This window comes from Rhincodon typus, chromosome 6 (assembly GCF_021869965.1).
Source record: "Rhincodon typus isolate 14 chromosome 6, sRhiTyp1.1, whole genome shotgun sequence".
NCBI lineage: Eukaryota > Metazoa > Chordata > Chondrichthyes > Orectolobiformes > Rhincodontidae > Rhincodon > Rhincodon typus.
Window position 1 is genome coordinate 38,552,271 of NC_063337.1, and position 18,818 is coordinate 38,571,088.

Sequence of the window (18,818 nt, forward strand, 5' to 3'; positions counted from 1 at the left end):
CCAGCAACACCCACATCTCTCGTGTGAGTAATTTAAAATAAAATGATTTTTCCCAACACCATCTGCCTGAAAATCAAGGAAGTGTAAGGCAGTTATGCTGCCTCTGGCATTTCATTCTCGCTATTGCAGGTTCTTCCCAGATCTTGACATTTCTCCCCTGTCCTTTACTGCTTTCTTCTCTGGACTATTGCTTTCAACTACCATCACACTCCTCCTTTCACTTCTGCCTTTTTCTCTTCATATGGCCTCATGCAACTTTACAATGATTGTACCAATATTTGTTGTCTGTATAGTTTTTAATGTTGTACTTAATATAATTGTAAACATTAATATTGCTTGAACTTGTCTTGCAGCAGACATTGGCGTGTTCAATCCTAACAGCATTATTAAGTGAGTTCTCAAGTTCCACTAAAACCAGCAACATTGGTCTCAGCATGGAATTCCATGGAAGCTGCAAGAGGATATTTCAGGTAAAGATTGTGTCAATGTGCATCTTCTTAAACTAAAATGGTATAGGTTTTAGAAAGTAATGAAACTGCATATCTGAATACACAGACCATTATGTCTAGCATTCTTTGAGTTGGACCATTATTTCTGATTTTAAAGTCTGAAAGTTGAAATAAATGAATATCAAAAGATAAATTTAATATTTCAAAGCCTTCGTGCTCATTGAGATAATCACCAAACCCAGGTTGCAAATATATTCTAAACTTTGTGGTGCACTTGTACCCTGGGCTTGAGGCTGTTATTTCACTTTTCACCTTAGCTGTTTTAACTGATAGCAGCATATCTGAAAGCTGCTGCAACAATTAGAAATAAATAGTGAGTTAAGCATGAGAAGGAGAGAAATGTTTTGAATTAACTTGTGGGAAACTAAATAAAAGTCAGGTGCAGCTGGAGTGACTGGTTATTTCATCCTCTAATAGTTTTAAAGTATGAACATATGAATAACCCCAAATGAGAGAGTGTTATTTAGTCTTGTAGTGTCTTTATTGCTGGGGCCAGATGTTATTAGAGTTGTAATTACATTTTTCTTCTTTTTGTGTTGTTACTTTTTATTCACAAAATGGTCATGTACTCCTGAAAAGCATTGTCATTTTATTTTGTTTTGATTTTATATAACAATTTGCACCATTCCTCAAGAAAAGCTTGGCAACTCTCCTTCCCAGTCATGTAGTCTGTTTCTTTGGGACTGTCATTTGGAAACTACTTGTTTTTATTGTTTTTTTTTGAGGGTACAGTTTTATGTGCTAGTTTTTTGCTCTCTTGCCCTTCAGCAAATAATGTAAATTAATGAGCATTGGAGTTGAATGTCAGAGACTGCATCACAAGAAGACCCTGTCTTTAAATACTTTTTCTCATCAACCTGTTCAAAGATGTTTTGACACATGTTTGGAACAGTTGGGACTTAAATCCAGGCCTCCTGACTCAGATGTAGGGAGACTACCACTGCACCACAAGATCCCTCCTATCCCATCTTTAGTCAATGTACTTCTAGCAGGACTGTTAATTAGCAATTGTGAACAAGACTCTGACCTAGTTTTTCTCTCCTTGACTGAAGGGCACAAAGATCAGTTGGGTGCCCTGCTTTTTATCCTCATTGAGTCCAAAGATGTGCATGTTAGGTGGATTGGCCATGCTAGATTGCCCATAGTGTTCAGGGATGTCTAGGTTAGGTGCATTAGCCAAGGGAAATGTAGGGTTACAGGGATAGGGTAGGGCGATGGGTCTGAGTGGGTTGCTGTTCGGAGGTTTGGTGCGGACTTGTTAGACTGAATGGCCTGTTTTCACACTGGGGATTCTGTGATCAGCTAATTCAACACAAATCTGGGACTTAGCTGTATAAATCACCAAATAAATACTCAGATATTCACTTAATAGATTAGATGAGTTTGGTCACCTTTTAAATGGCAATGATCCATCAGGGAGGGCACCAAACTTACCAACAAATTCTACAGTGCTATCTTTGTGCTGCTCCCTATTGTCTAAATTCAGAATTAAAAAGAGAAACGAGGAAATGCAATCCAAAGCAGACTGGAACATAGCATTGTATTTAAACTATTCATGTTTGAAGCTGTTTCAATTGTTTTCCAGTGACACATGTTTCTTTTCATCATTACTCTGAATGCTTTTTCTGAACATTAGACAAAATAAGACAGAGAGACAGGATGACTATAATAGACTTTAAGCCTAGCTTTAAATAAAAATCAGACAGTCAGAATCATAATACTTATTAGTATTGAATTTAACTAGATCACGTGTGTGTTTATTTTTGCTTTTGTTACCAAACATACAGGAGGATGACCTTCGCCAGATATTTGTTTTGACGGTTGAGGTGCTTCAGGAATTCAGCCGACGGGAAAACCTCAGTGCTCAGATGTCTTCTGTATTTCAACGTTACCTTGCACTCGCTAACCAAGTCTTGAGCTGGAACTTTCTTCCACCGAATTATATCCTTGCTCCAGCTTCTTTTATTTTTTTGTGTGTTGGAGGTTTGTTGTGTTAATTTGTTTTGTGATTGGAGGAATAATAATGGTTGGTTGTGTTTGAAGAGTATTTTTAACTCATTTTGGTTGAAGTGAAGTTTCATTTTCATTCATCCATAGAGGCACTCTCTTTATGCAATAAGAATCACAAATTTCCTGGATAGAATTTCTGTTCTGCTGTGTTAGCTTATCATTGAACAGGTGGATGTGGCAGTGCACCCTTGGCTGGAGAAGAGTAAATGATCTGGAATTCCAGTTCCTTCCAACCTGTCCTGAAGAAGACTCACTGGCCTCAAAATGTTAACTCTGCTTTCTTTCCAGAGGTACTGCCAGACCTGCTGGGTTTCTCCAGCAACTTCTGCTTTTGTTTCAGATTTCAGTATCTGCAGGTCTTTGTTTTATTCCAGACTATTGATCATTTTCTGATGGAATTTCTTTTGTGTGGGATAATTGGGAGAGAATGGGATTTGATTTTAGTGTCATGGCCTCTTCCCAAAATCAAATAGCCAGCCAATATGCAAATCTGAAGTTGTGGACTTTCATGGAGGGCAGTACACATCCTATGAAGCAGCACCACGTAAGGATTCAATATCTTCAGGAGTAAAGAACAAAAGAAAACCAAAAGGAAGGAAGAGAAAGCATTGTAAATTGCAGTTTGGCACTTCTTAAAATAATCAAATTAAACAGTTATTGTTAGTTTTTCATTTTATAAGCTATGGTTATTTGAGAAAATTCTTTATAACAAAGATTGAAAATTGGTTGACCCTTGACTGCAAAAGTTAGAATGGATAATTATAAAATGTTGGATTTAACAAGTACATGAATTCCAGGGATAGTATGCAGCAGAAGATGCTGATGTCCCTTATGCTGGATTATACCATGACAAGTAAAAATCTGATGATTTATTTGTCAATCCTTGCACTCAGTTTGTGTACTTTTATCTAACTAGCAATTGCTAGTTCTTTCAGCGTTGTGAACTAAATAGCATAGTAATCCTATGGTGCCAAAATTGTCATCAGTGCATTAGTATGAATTGTTCTACTAAAAATAACAGTATGTAACTGCTAAATATTATGGCTAGTTAAATAGGGCCAATAAATCTAACTGCTTTGAAGAGATCGTGAGTTGACTAGTATAGTTCTGATCATTTGAGGCAAGTGAACGTGTTAATATTTGACTATTTTGCCTTTAATCCTAGCTAAGAAATCTGTAATTTACTGCTTATACATCTTACATCTTTGAGAGAGTGTTTGTTTTTTTTTCCATAGTCCAACAAACTGAAAAACCCATATTGCACATGAGCAGTTATCTGGAGTGATCATTGAGAAATTTTACAGCTCTGTTAACATCCTAGACGTCCAAAGTGATTTTTGTTATTATTTTAATCAGCACTAAAGACTAGGGCTGTGTTTAAGGTATGGATCAAATTTTTATTTTCAACCTCTTAATCAGATTTTTGAAAATATAGTTACGATTCCTATATTAGTGTTTTTGGGAAGAGACATTTATTTTAATGTGAATTCACTATGTGTATGCTTCAACCTTAAGTGCAGTTATCTGTAGTATTGGGATTATATCCTGAAACTTAATTGTAAAATAATTGCATACCAAATGTTGATGTAACTTGTGACTTAAAAGGGTACAAAACTATTGTTGTTTCAACTGCTACCTGTATTCTTGGCCAAATGAGTGCACAGATTTTGCCAGAGCACAATTAAAATCTGTGGAATGCCTCCCAAGTCAGAAGAGCCAAACAATGCATGAGTGCAGCAGGCCCAAGCTATATATAGGTGTTCCTTTCAAGTCGGATGCTCTTCAGCTGTGCTGTTATTATTATGTGCTCTTCACAGTTTTCTCTAAACGTATAAAGTAATTATCACGTAACTTTAGTCAGAAGTAAAATTTGCCAGACCTCCAGCAGCAGTAAAGATATTGCTAATAGGTACGTAGGATTTTTACTTGTGTTTAGTTTTCCCATCACAGTCAGTTTCAAAGATTAGATTGAGACATTAATGTCTCTGTATGAAGTAGCATGTTAATTAATTTTGGTATTCATGAAGGAAACATAGTTCTGTCTTCTTTAGGTTTCCACATGCATTTGTTGATCCTGTTGAGTAACTACTTCTAGTGGAGCTAATTGACGTGAAATTATGCTGGTCATTTGTCAGTTTTCTTTAAAATTAAGCATTGAATTTTATTTTTAAGTCAGCTATAAATAATAGCAATCAGACAATTTAATCTTGCCTTTTATGTTGTTAGGCCTGTAGTGTATGTGTGTTGCTCAGTCATTTATACTAAAATGAAAATCCCAAGTATGCTGGTGTATCTGAGATTCACGTGTATGATTATGTGTCTACGTGCTCGAAGTCTCTACGTTCTATAATGATGAAAAATGTGTTTAAGCAGCTTTTGTGTTTATTATGATTTAAAACAGGCACATTTCATTCCAACATTGGTCCAAAGAGTATACATCAAAAAAAATTAAATAAAGGTGGCATGTTAACTTCCTAGAAACTACAACTTACAAGGGTTTAGGGGCCAATGCAGGAAAGTTGACATGAGGAATGTCAGATCAGCCATGATCCTATTGAATGTGGAGCAGGCTTGAGGGACAGAACGGCCTAGTCCTGTTCCTATTTCTTATGGTCTTAAATATTTTCAGTCTGCAGTTTAAAAAAAAATCTTATGTATATCTAGTGCTTTTCACACCTCTGACCATTTCAAAATGTTTTACAGCTGATTAAGTATTTTTGAATTGTAGGCATTGTTCTAATGTAGGAAAAGATAAGAAAACACTTCTCTTTGCATAGTAAGGCAGCAATGAGATAAATAACTGGATAATTTGCGCTTCGTGATCAATTCTAGGATGTGTAAGCCATCAAGATTTCTTTGCTTTGCGTGTTGTCATGAGAATTCACCCGTCTACCTAAGAAAGCAAGACAGATTAATGTTTCGTATGAAAGTCCACATCACTGACAGTGCAGCACACCCTCAGGATTGCAATAAAGCATTTGTCTTCACTATATGCTCAAGTCTCTGTAGTGGGACTTGAACTCATGACCTCTGACTCAGGCAAGAGTACGACCACCCTGCCAAGACTGACACCTGTTGCGTGTGCAAGTGCAGCATCAAAAGAGTGCCACAGACTAATGACTGCAGTTGTCATTAATAAGTGAACGTTCAACTTTAGCGAATATTAAAAATGGTCATGGGTCTATTATGGAGGAAGGAAGCTATAATATCACAAATCAAGGAGTTTGTTAATTAAAACTTCTGTTGCTGCCCCCTTGTCATTTTAGATGCTGTGCTTATTCATGTGATCATATCACAATGGAATGCCACGTGATTGTAATCAAACTTTTATCTGCAACCATTCATGGGTCTTGTTTCTGAACAGTTAAATGCTTTTATTGCTTGTCCTCATGCTGTAGTTATTCCATGTATTTAACATGGCTTAAAGTTTATTTCCATTACATTCTCCCTCTGAACTCATGTTAGTAGTAGCTAGGAAGTATTTGTCCCAGTAATGCTCCTCTATTGACCTTGACTCCAGATAACTGGGCAGGCATTATATAGCTATGTTTGAATCCTCCCAAAATGTGATGTTAAAGCCAACAGAATCCTGGCGAGAGACACTTCTGGACAGCAGAGTTATGGATCTCTTCTTTACAGTAAGTAGTATTCCAAATTTGTATTCAGTAATTGGGTTGAAGATCAAGAGAAGCTGTACTGTTGTAATGTTTGCATTTTCTTTTAATTACTGGTTGTGTAATGTTGGAGTTCATCTCCCCTACTCTTGAAAGTTTTTTAAAAGTTATTTGAATATTTTAATAATTTTGCAAGAAATTAGGATATAGTCAGGTATATTTTTGTTGCTTATCTACTGTTAGGTTTGTTCCAGAAGATATGGTGTATATAATGCCAAATGAGAGATGGAGATAATTGTCTTGATTAAAATTGCTTAGAATTAAAATTTTCTACCGCAACTAATTAAATAAGGAAACTAATAAGTATGAATCTTGGAATGTCTTTAAATTTGTACAATGCAACAGTATTGAATATTAAAAACTGTATCATCCCTTTGACCTTGAGATACTACACTGTTAATCCGAAAACATTTCTTGGCTGCCAAAAATCAAATCTGAGAATGGGTCTGGATTCGTGGGGCATTGGCACCAATGCTGAAGCAAATGGGATGCAAGTATATTGTTGGAATGGTCATCACCTGAACTGTGCTGGAACCATTCTTCAACTGAGACATATAATAGTAGAGAGGGCTAAATAGTGGGAGCGAGAGATTAGAGAAATGATGTGATAATTTCGAGAGAGGACAAGGTAAAACCAAAAAAAGTATAAGGAAGTTGGTAATCTGAGTGTGGTAGGAAGGGACAGAGTGTACAACTTAGAGTACACTTGCAGATGAGGCCAGCAGGTCAAAAATAAGAAGAAGACAGTGCATTTGATTCTAAAACATGTACTTAACATTCGCAACCAGATGAATTGATGAAAGTAAACAGGTATGATTTAATTCCCAATACAAAGATATAGCTGCAGAGTGACCAAGGCTTGAAATTGAATGTTCAAAGATATTCAGTGTAAGGAAGGATAGACCAAAAGAAAAAGGTGATGACAGGGAATCATGGTATCATAGATCAAAAGATCAAGATGTAGAATCACTTAGGGTGAATAAACCTCAAGTAATGGTAAGAGTTGTTTATAGACTACTAGAACATACTGGCAATGAATGGCATGATATAAATTAGGAAATTGGAGAATTGTGAACAAGGGTAATACGGTAATCAATGGGATTTTAATTTGTATACAGAATGGAAAAACTTAGTTTCAATACTGTATTGGATAAATTTATAGAATGTACACAAAATGGTTTTCTAGAACAGGATGTTGAGCAAACAGTTGGTTTGCTGACAGTTATTAACCAATGGGTGCAGTCTCCATCACAATGTCTCTGCCAATCCGAATCCACTTGCCAACCAATCAGCGCAGAACCCTTTTTGCAGTATAAATGTTATCCTTCCTTTTCATTAGTACGTGTGAATTGTCTTGATAAGTGAAAGATGAAAAATATTTACAGAATGTGTTTTTTTTTTAGCAATACTCGAATTTACGTAGCATTCAGGTACAAAAACTCCACAGTCACCCAAGATAAGTTAACAAGAAGAGTTAAGGATTGTGTTAGATCAAAGAGAAGGACTTATAAAGTTGCCAAAATAAATAGACTGAGGAATGAAAGCATTTTAGAATTCAGCGCAGGAGGACTAAGAAATTAGTGAAGTAAATAGATTATGAAAGCAAATTAGTTAGAAGTGTAAATAATGAACTGTAAAACTTTCTAAGAGTATTTATAAAAAGAAAAGGCTAGCAAAGGCAAGTGTGGGTCCACAACAGGCGGATAGAGGAGAATATGTGAAGGGAATAAGAAAATAAGAGAAACTGAATAAATACTTTGTGTCTGTCACCACAGATGATTAAAAAAAACACTTCCAGGAATGCTAGGGAACCAAGGACTAGCAAGAATGAAGAGGTGAAAGAAATTAGTATTAGTCAAAAATTAGTACTGGAGAAAATAATAGGGCAGAAAATTGATAAATCTCCCACACTGAATGGTCTATATCCTAAAGTGTTGAATGGGGTACTATTTTTAGAGAGAGTGATATATTTATAATCTGCAAAATTCTCTGAACCTGCTGCTCCTGCAGATTGGAAGGCAGCAAATGGAACCCCACTACCTCACCATCATTTTCTTTTGGTCTGTCCTTCTCAGTATTTAAGAAAGGAGGGAGAGAAAACATGAGGAACTAACCTGACATCAGTGGTAGGGTAGAAGATGGGATTTATTTTAAATGATTCAATAACTTAGGAAATAATGATAGGATTGGGCAGAATCAATATGGATTTATAAAAAAAGGGATAATGTTTGACAAATCTGGAGTTTTTTTTTGAGGACGTAACGAGCTGATTGAGGGGATTCCAGTGGATGTGATATATTTGGATTTTCAAGAGGCTTCTAATAATGTCCCACACGGGAAGCTAGTAAGCTAAATTAGAGCAGATTTAAGTAATTTAAATAATATACTAGAATGGAATGAGAATTGGTCAAGAGGCAGAAAGTAGTAGGAATAAACAGTTCATTCTCAAAGTGATACATTAAGGGTGGTATTACAAGAATCAGTGCTTGAGCCCCACCTTCTCATAATCTATATCAGTAATCTGTATGTGGAGATCAAATAACATTTTCCAGTTTGCTGACGAGACAAAATAGGTGGGAATGAGTGAAGAGAATGCAAAGAGGCTGCAAGGCGTTTAGACAAGCTAAGTGAGTGGGTAAGAACATGGCAAATGGAATTGAATATGGAAAAATGTGAAATTTTCCACCTCAGTAGGAAAAACAAACAGTAGCATTTCTTATATGATGAGAGAATAGTAAGTGTTGATGCCCAAAGGGTGCTGGGTCTTCTGCATGAGTTACTGAAAACCAGCAGGCAGCTCAGCAAGCAATGAGGAAGGCAAATGGTAAGTGGGTGTTATTGCAAGAGGACTTGAGTACAAGAGTAAAGAAATTTTATTATAATTTTAGAGTCTTGCTGAGACCACACCCAAAATGTTCTCTGTAGTTTTAGTCACTGTGACTGAGGAAAGAGTGCAAAAAAAATCACCATATTCACTAATTCCTGGAGATTGACCTATGAGCAGTGATTGATGAGATTGAACCTATGTTTTCTAGAGTTTAGAAGGATAAGAAATATCATTGAAGCATGCAAAATTCTTATAGGGCTCAATGGGGCAGCTGCAGGCAAGATGATTTCCTTGGCTTGGGGATGGTGTCTGCAACCAGGATCAAATTCTCAGAATAAGAAATAAACCGTTTAGGACTGAGAATTTCTTCACTCGGCAAATGCTGAATCTTTAGAACTCTCTGACCTGGAGAACTCTTGAGGCTTAGTCATTAAGCATGTATAAGACAGAGATCAATAGATTTTTACATAGTACGGGCATCAAGGGATACGATGATTGTGTGAGAAAAACACCTGCGGTAGATCAGCCATGATCAAGTTGAATAGTGGAATGGTTTGATAGCTGACTGTCCTACTCATACTCCTATTTGTTCCTATGTTCAGAGTATAGGCAGCCTTTCCAATACCTTGCTTCTCTTGATTTGTATCTCAGCCATTGCCTGTACTAATCCTGCTTTCAGTGATATTTTGTCGACATCCTGTTCTTCAACACAAATAGCAAGTACTTATTCAAAATTCTAGTCTTAGCCTCATTGTCTTTGTTGCTGATTACATTTTACATGAAAATAAAATACAATCTATTGGAGTCAGCATGCCTTTATAAAGCTTGGTCTTAACAGGCTTCCGTCCAACTCGGCACGTTCTTTGCAAACTTACTACGAATTCAGCTTGAACTCCAACTGAACCAGATAAAACAAGAACCTTTCCAAGCCAGTCACTGTTTTAAAAAAAAAAGCTTTAGTAGCGTCTACAGTAAAGCAAGCAAATATCACCAATCATGAGTTTAAAGGTAGCATTTCCCAGGCTCACAGTGAACATTCAGTGACCTCGTTTAAAGAAACCAGTATGTCCAGAAAGTTTGAGCTAAGCCTATTTTCCACAACCCTTCAAAGTACAAGTCCTTCAAGCAATATTAAACATTTTAAAATAAACAAATTGTGCTGAATGCAATTGTTCTGCTAATGGTGCACAGCGCATCATGGATGCCCAGTTTTAGTTCACTGGATCTGTTCAAAATCTATCCACGAATAGGACAATAGTAGTGACACACAACACTATAGAGGATAGAGAATATCTTCTCAGCAAATACAGGACTTCGTCTCCACAATGGCACTCTGGTGGTCACTCCTGATATTGCTGTCATGGACAGATCCATCTCCTCCAAGTAGATTGGTAACCACAGAGTCAAGTAAGTTTTTCCCTCTTGTTGCTTCCCTCATAACCTGCCACAACCTAGTCTAGCAGACTCAACAGCTTAATTAGCAGTGGTGGTACTGAGCCATGCTTATTAATGGACACTGAAGATCTCCCTCCCAGAGTTAGTTCTGTGCTGTTGCCACCAGCATTCCCGCTAAACATGCCAATTGCAGCATTAACTTCGAGTCCTGGAAGTCACTGTTGTGTATGGACCTTGGAGGCACATGCAGCTGGAAAGAAAATTAGAGGGAATGCTACTTGCCACTCTCTTGTGCTTCTTGTAAGTAATATTTAACATGGAGTGCTGATTCATCAGTTGTTGCACTGGAGGAATTTTCCTTGCCCACATTTGACCTGATCCCATGAGACTTCATGGAGTTGATGTTTGAGTACTCACAAGGCAATTCCGTTCCACCTGCAACCATGATATGTAAGAGATGATTCTATGAATAACTACCCTGTGGCAATCTCTTCTATTTTTTCCATTAGCTCCCCAGATGTTAGTGAAGAGGACTTTGCATAGTAGGCAGGACTGGGTTTGCTATTATTGTTTCTTGTACCTAGGGTGATGCCTGGTGGTCTATCTGATTTTGTTCTTGCTTTAGACACGGTAGTTACTGGATCCAACTGAATGCCATGCCAGGCCATTTCTGAAAACATTTAAGAGTCAACCACATTGCTGTTTGTCTGGACTTGCATGTAAGCCAGAGGGATTTTACAGAACAAACAATTAAATGGTTATCATTAGACTAACTTTTAATTCCAGATTTATTACTTGAGTTCAAATTGTACCATCTGCTGTAGTTTTCAAACTGATGTCTTCTGAGCATTATCCCATGTTATTAATCCAGGTGATATTACCATGAGCCATTGCCTCATTGTCCTGATGTGTACCACAATTTCAGATTCACAGCTTCACTTGTCATATTCTTTACCTTGGCACCAGAGAGGCAATGTACCAAGTAGGGTTCGTGTTGGTTATAGATTCGCCTGTCTGACCCCTAACTATGGAATCTCCTATAATGATTGCATTTCTACTCTTTGTGGTTCCTTCCTGTGCAACGTTTTACCATTGGTGCTATGGTCTGAACTGCACTACTTACAAGTTGACGTTGCTCTAATCTCTGGTACTGGGTACCTGCTTCAGAGAGGCATGCATCTCAGTTTTGTCCTGTCTTCCTCCTATTACTCTTATGGATGGCTTTGAACCACTATCCTGAACTCTTACAGCTTGTGAGGTGGCCACATTCTGGAATGTTTGATCCAGGAAATACTTATCCTTTCTACTGGGCAGTAATGATTCCAGTTGCTCCTCAAACTTCAAAAACTGAGCAGCAGACGAAGCAGCTGATACAATTCCAACATACGTGGTCCCCAAGCTGGATGACAAATGGCCTAAAGTTCTCACATGTTGCAGGAAATAAAGCAGCAAGTGTCAGATCCTCTTCTGTGATCTATTAAAATAGCCTTAAATTTTGTTAATGCTTTTTTAAATTGTTCATTTGAATTCAGGTTAGTATATCCTATGGATGCAAACCATAACAGTAGGAGAGGGCAGGCAGTGCAGATCTCTTTGGGATATGTGCCTTTCTCAAACAGGTACTCAACATTGCCTCTAAACCTTGTATGCAATAGCCTCTGCTAATATTTTTAATTTACCTTCTGTTATTCTTAGCCTGATTGAAGTGTTTAACTTCCCAGTTCTTCGTTTGATTGAATGCACGAGTTTAGAGGGAAAGAGGTATATGCCAAGCAATCACTTTTACTGCTGCTTGTGACATTTCATTTTGAATACTTTGAAGTTCAATTGATCAGCACTGAACATATCCAAACACTAATCCATGTGTGAGTCTCACTCCTGTTCTTGTACTGGGCCAATTTTATGCCAGTGTCCATACAACCCCACTCTAGGCTTGCCCTTGTTAGTCTTGACTTAGGCCCATCCACCTGCTAGTATAGCTCTGATCTTGCTCTCGGTATCTTCACATTCGTGTCCTTGTGATCTCAGTCAGGGCCATCCTCATGCCGCAATTGCTGTTTTCCCTCTTGCACTAGGTCCACCCTTGCCATGCTCTCTCTTTTGCCACACTTTCGTCTTGGCAATACTCCTCCTCTTGGCCTATCTTCACCCCACTTCATCCTTAGTCTGCCCTCGTTCTCAGCCCTCTTTGTCGCACAGTTATCTCCTCAGGCTTTCTTTTCTAGATAACACAGCATGTGCTAACCTGTTGCCAGCTGCATTTTAATTCAATTTTATAAAAATCATTAGTCATAGGACATACAGCACGGAAACGGGCCTTTTGGCCCAACTCGTCCATGCCGACCAAGTTTCCTGAACTGAATTAATCCCATCTACCTGCATTTGGCCCAAATCCCTGTAAACCTTTCTTATCTATGTACCTGTCCAATTGTCTTTTAAATGTTGTAATTGTACCCGCCTCTACCGTTTCTTCTAGCAGCTTGTACCATACGTGCACCACTCTGAATTCCAACGATGAGAAGGAGGTTGTATGATTGCTATTAAAATTGAACTTCTAGTGTTCATAATTGTGAATGCATACAATGTTACACCACATGTATTGTAATGTGTTTATAGCTTTGCAGTAATACAAACAATAGTCTACTTGTATGTAATGTCAGTTGAGTTGTATTTGATTAGGACATGTCAAACCAGCTTTAGGAGACACTATTTGCAGTCTGAGCACAGCAATGTTTAATCTGTTGACCTTTAATAAAACTAGAGTGACATTCGCATTACTGATACTGGAGCTTTCCATATGCTTTAATTACAATGCACACAGAACCATTTTGGCAGATTTAAATTGCTGATGTTAGTGTGATCTAGTCTCCAGGGTGTCCCTAGAAGATACTGATCTTGTATTTGTTAACCTTGTGAAAGTAACCTCGTGTGAAGTGCTGTCCATGTTTGTCACATTTCTTATAAATAGAAAGATGTCTTGTGAAACAAATTTGGGCCATTGTGCTGTCTTCAAAGTTAAGGTATAACAATACTTGAATTCCTAAATAGTTGCAAATCTTGTCCTTGAGCTCAAAACACTGTCAAACTTTTAAAAAAACACTTAAATTCAGTTAGAATGATGTGAATTAAACATGTCCCCATTACGTAAATTGTTCCCTGTCTCACTATCCTGCTGCCCCATCTCTGTCTTGCTCTGCTGTCCCTGCACACTCGCCCTCTGGGCCCCCATCCCCATGCGCCCCTCTCCCCCTGTGGCTCCCTCCATCCCCATGCACTCCTCACTCCCTCTGCCCCCCATGCACCCCTCTCCCTCCAGTTCCCCCCATCCCCGCGCGCTCCTCTCTCCCTCTTGGTAGACACCATATCCAGAAGCATTCACTCTCTATCACTGATGTACTGTAGTAGCAGTATGCAATGTAGAAATTTGCCAAGGCTACTTCAGTAGCATCTTCTAACCCCTCCTCTCCCCTCCACATACCCCACACCACCACTACCAAGAAGGATAAAGGCAACAGGTAAATGGGACACTGCCATCTTCAAGTTTGCCTCTGAGCCGCTTACCGTCCCGACGTGAAAATATATCGTTGTTCCTTCACTGTTGAAAGGAAGAATACTGGAACTTCTTTTCTATCAATATTGGAGTTTCACCTACACCAAATGAACTGTGTAGCAGTTCAAGAAGGAAGCTCACTCACTACCTGCTCCAGGGCAGTTGGGATGAGCAATAATTACTGGGTCAGCTAGCAGAGCCCACATTCCCAAGAATGAGTTTTTTCAGAGAAGAACTTTTGGATCAAGAGACAGAGGTGCTACCTGATATGTAACATGACCTCCAGTTCTGTAGGTAAGAAACTCTAAATTCAGATTTCCAGTGGCTGTTTGGACTTTTTTGCAAAGTCATTACATACTGTGTTCTCTGGTGAGAATGTAAATATGATACAGAAATGCTATCAGTAGTGTAAAGATCTGATTTTTTTCCTGGTTTTTAAATTATGAAATGGGAAAAGAATGGTCTTGAAACAGAGGATTGCTGAAGGATTAATGCATATTGTTTTGAAAGCAAGTAACCTGACACTCATTGTACATACTGTTTACATAGGTACTGGTTCATGCAGTAGTAAATAGTTTGCAGATAAGCTGGAGCCAAGGACTGTGTACAAATGGAAATTCAACTGGCCACAAGTATCTGGTTGGTCTGTGATCTAGTGACCAGTTATCAGTGACAGAGGGCTTCTGTCAACAAGTATGTGATTGGTTCTCTGATAGCTAACAGCTTGGGGCTACAAACAGGATGGTGAGAAGCCGTCAGATCTCTATCAGTTCAGGAGCTCTCTTGGTTCTCTGCTGTAAAAGCCACTTTATGCTTTAAGCAAAAAGGTTTATTTTCCCTTCAGTTGCTGTAAACAAGACTTTAAATTAATCAGAGTTCTTTTATAAGTGTGAACCAGTTACCCTATGACCCCTGCAAGCCAGTGAAAGCATCTGGAGAAGGGAGATTGAGAAATATCATTCTGATCAGTGGAAGAATCATCCCAGCAGATCTTGTGCACAGGAACCACAGAACTGTTAGTGTTTCCCTGTGCCTATAACACCCTGTTTCTTTTCTTGTCTGTGTGAAACATAGAATCATGGAAACCAGAAGCAGGTGCAATCCCTTCAAGCTTGCTCTGCCATTCAGTGTAATCATGACTGATCCTCTGCCTCAGTGCCAAATTCCCAATTTCCACCCTTACCCTTTGATATCTGAAAATTTATCTATGTCTTCCTTGAAAATATATTCAGTGACTTGACCTCCACAGCCTTCTATGTAGAGAATTCCACAGGTTCATTACGCTTATGAGTGAAGAAATTTTTCCTCATCACAGCCCTAAATGATTGCTCATCACAGCCCTAAATGATTGACCCTGTATCCAGACACTGTCCCTAGGCTCTAGAATCCCCAGCCATGGTATGGTGACTTGGTGGTTAGCACTGCTGCCTCTCAGCACCAGGAACCCAGGTTCGATTCCACCCTTAGTCGACTGTCTGTGTGGAGTTTGCAAATTCTCCCCATGTCTACATGGGTTTCCTCTGCATGCTCTGGTTTCCTCCCACAGTCCAAAGACATGCATATTAGGTGGATTGGCTATGCTATATTGCCCATAGTTTTCAGGAGTGTAAATGGGTCATCCATGGGTAAAGCAGGATTACAGGGATGGGGTGGAGAGATGGGTCTGGCTGGGTTGCTCTTTGGAAGGTCGGTGTGGACTTGTTGGGCTGAGTAGCCTGTTTCCACACTGTAGAATTCCATAGAATCCCTATGAAAAACATCTTTCCTGCACTTAGTACGACTAACCCTGTAAATTTATATGTTTCAATCCAATCCGCCTCATTCAGCTAACCTTTAGTGAGTACAGGCCCAGTCGAACCAATCTCTCTCCATAGGATACGTAGAGGGGCAAGTGGGAGTTCATAAAGTTTTGAACGTTTAGCTACTAGGTGCCAACAGTTCATAATTGTTTGCCTGTGGCTAGCGTCTATTTAATTGTAATAAATAGTAATCCTGTCAAGGTAATTTGCAGAATTCTGTTTTAAAAATTATCTTAACTTTTGTAATGTCTCTGGGATTGGTAGAGCTTCATTATGAGCATGCTACCCAGTGAGGCATAACAGTAACAATTGTCTCTAATCTGAGAGATATTTTTACACGGTTAAATGTAATTGGATTTCTTCGTGATCCCAGTCAAAGCCTGTTTTTCAAAGGAAGCATTGTAATTTAAGGAGAGAATAGCTACCAGTAGATGACTAATCCGGCTGGTCCTGCAGGTCTCTGTAATGGATAAGAACTGTTCACTTTTTCCATTTTTTAATGTTATGTTGCACGATTTCATGATAATGCAAACAGATTGATTTATGCTCAGTGCGCTTAACAATATAATTTTTTTTAAGCAACATGACAGCTACTTTGTTATCCGTGATGAGCTAATACTAAAACAGATGTCAGTGCTAATTTGCTAAAGCTGTTAGCAGTTTATCACCAATTTATACTGAATAAACAGGCACAGTAAGATCAACCTATTGAAACTAGTTCATCTTATTGTAACAACAGTGCATAATTCAAATTTCATTTCTCAAACTAAGCTGTCATTAGTTTTTCCTCCCCTGTCTTGCTTGATTTTGACTTTTATTTGGGCAATGTTATGATGTCTGTCAAATATACAAGGGATTTTTTTTTTGTTTTTTTTAAAACTTTGTCTGTTATGTTTTAAAAGAAAGTTGACTTATAAAGTTCAATCATAAAATATGCAAACTTGGTCTAATAACAAGACCATAGATTTGCCAAGTTTAATCTGTCTAATTTTACACAATGTAGACAGTTATATTCATTTGTCAATTTTAAACTTTGTATATCACTATTTATTGACATTTAGATGTAGCAAATTGAGATAGGAACTGTCCTTCAAGATTGGCATTTGATACACATAAAGACTGTGTTTTAAAGAATTTTGGTCTCGTACAGTTTTCCACAAATTAAGTGCCAAATTGCCAATAGGCAACAAAGGGAGGCAGTTTAAGAATGCCTTCTCCCTTTGAAGACTGAGATGTGGAGAATTTTTATTTTGAGGGTTGTTAGTCTTTGAAATTCTCTCCCAGAAAACAATTAAGACAGGTTCTTTGAATTTATTCAGTGTTGATTTGGTAGATTTTGATGGACAAAGGATTCAACGCTTAGGAACATTGGAACAGGCGTAAGCCATTCAGCATCTCAAGCCTGTTCTGCCATTTAATGAGGTCGTGGCTGATCTATGGCCTAACTACTTATACCCACTTTGGCCCATATCCCTTAATACCTTTGCTAAACAAAAATTTACTAGTCTCAGATTTCAAACTAACAACTGATCGAGCATCAACTGCCGTTTGTGGAAGTAAGATCCAAACCTTTACCACTCTTTGTGTGCAGAAGTGCTTCCTAACATCTCTTCTGAGTGGTCTAGCCCTAAATCTCAGACTATGCCCCCTAGTTCTAGAATCTCCAACTAATGGAGATAGGTTAGATAAAAATAAACTATCTTTTCCTGTTAATATCTTGAAGAACTTGATCACCTTTAACTTTCCACTTTTAGAGAAAACAGGTGTAACTTGCATAATCTCTTCTCATAACTTAACCCTTGAAGTCCCACTATCATTCTTGTAAACATAGATTACAGTCCATCCAAGGCCAATATAGCCTTTCAAAAGTGCAGTGTACTGCTCTCAGTATGCCAGTGGGGTTAACCAGGGTTTTGAATATCTGCAGCATAACTTCTGTGCCTTATACTCCAGTCCTCTGGATATAAAGACCAGCATTCCATTAGCCTCTTTGATTATTTTCTGTACTTGTTTGTGGCATTTTAAAGATCTGATCACCTCGACTCCCAAGTCTCTTTGAACATCAGTGTATTTAACTGCATACCATTTAGGAGATATCCTGATCTATCCATTTTCAATCCAAAATGGATAACCTCACACTTGCTTGCATTGAACTCCATCTGCTGCAGTTTTGCCCATTCACCTAGTCCATCAATTTTCCTTGTGACTTTGTGCGACACTGTCTACAATGCCACCTAACTTTGTGTCAAGCAAATTTGGACATATGACTTTCTATGCCATTACCCAGTCATTAGTACATAATGTGAATAATCGATACAGAGACTTGTGGCACAGCACTGGTCGCACCCTGCCAATTTAAGAACCTATCCATTATCTGTACTTGCTTGCCACTCAATAATTTGTCCTGATTTACATGGGATGCAGAGAGGATGGTAGAGTTGAGACTACAACTGGACCGGTCATGAGCTTATTGAATGATGGAGAAGGATCAAAGGGCTGAATCGTCTACTGTTGCTCCCGATGCGATGTTTGAATCTAAGACACATTTCCTTATTTCTAGTGCATCTGGATATGATACAGAGTCTGTTCAGTGAACAACGCTGAACTTTGAACTTCCCCAACATGGCATCGATTTTCATCTGTTCTAATCATACAGCCATATGCTAAAACACAGACTAATAATTCATGATTAACTTTCAGCATTTATACTGAGAGCTACAGGGGAAATTTTTTTTCTTGTAGGTACATCGTAAAATTAGAGAAGATTCTGACATGGCTCAGGACTCGTTGCAATGCTTGGCACAGCTGGCCTCTATCCATGGACCTATATTTCCTGATGAGAGAGCGCAGGTTGATTACCTGGCTCATTTTATTGAAGGATTACTCAACATGATTAATGGGTATGTTTGGGAGCAAAATGGATTACTTTTTGTGTCTTCACAGGTTATTTGAGGATACCTCCTTTGATTCCATGGTAGACAAAAGTAGGAATTGCCAGAAAAGCTCAGCAGATCTGGCAGCATCTGTGGAGAGAAATCACAGTTAACATTTCAA

The 18,818-nt window shown here is 38.4% G+C and overlaps 1 protein-coding gene across 2 annotated transcripts in view; it reads left to right on the forward strand.

Annotated features, from left to right (window-relative positions):
• The window catches only part of xpo4 (exportin 4), a 121,451-nt gene that overhangs the window by 49,659 nt on the left and 52,974 nt on the right, over positions 1–18,818 (forward strand). For both annotated transcript variants that reach the window (XM_048597559.1, XM_048597560.1), the window contains exons 5-8: positions 354–470; positions 2,297–2,450; positions 6,045–6,157; positions 18,507–18,664. In XM_048597559.1, coding sequence (XP_048453516.1) covers positions 354–470; positions 2,297–2,450; positions 6,045–6,157; positions 18,507–18,664 — 542 coding nt within the window. The remainder of the gene's footprint in view (positions 1–353; positions 471–2,296; positions 2,451–6,044; positions 6,158–18,506; positions 18,665–18,818) is intronic.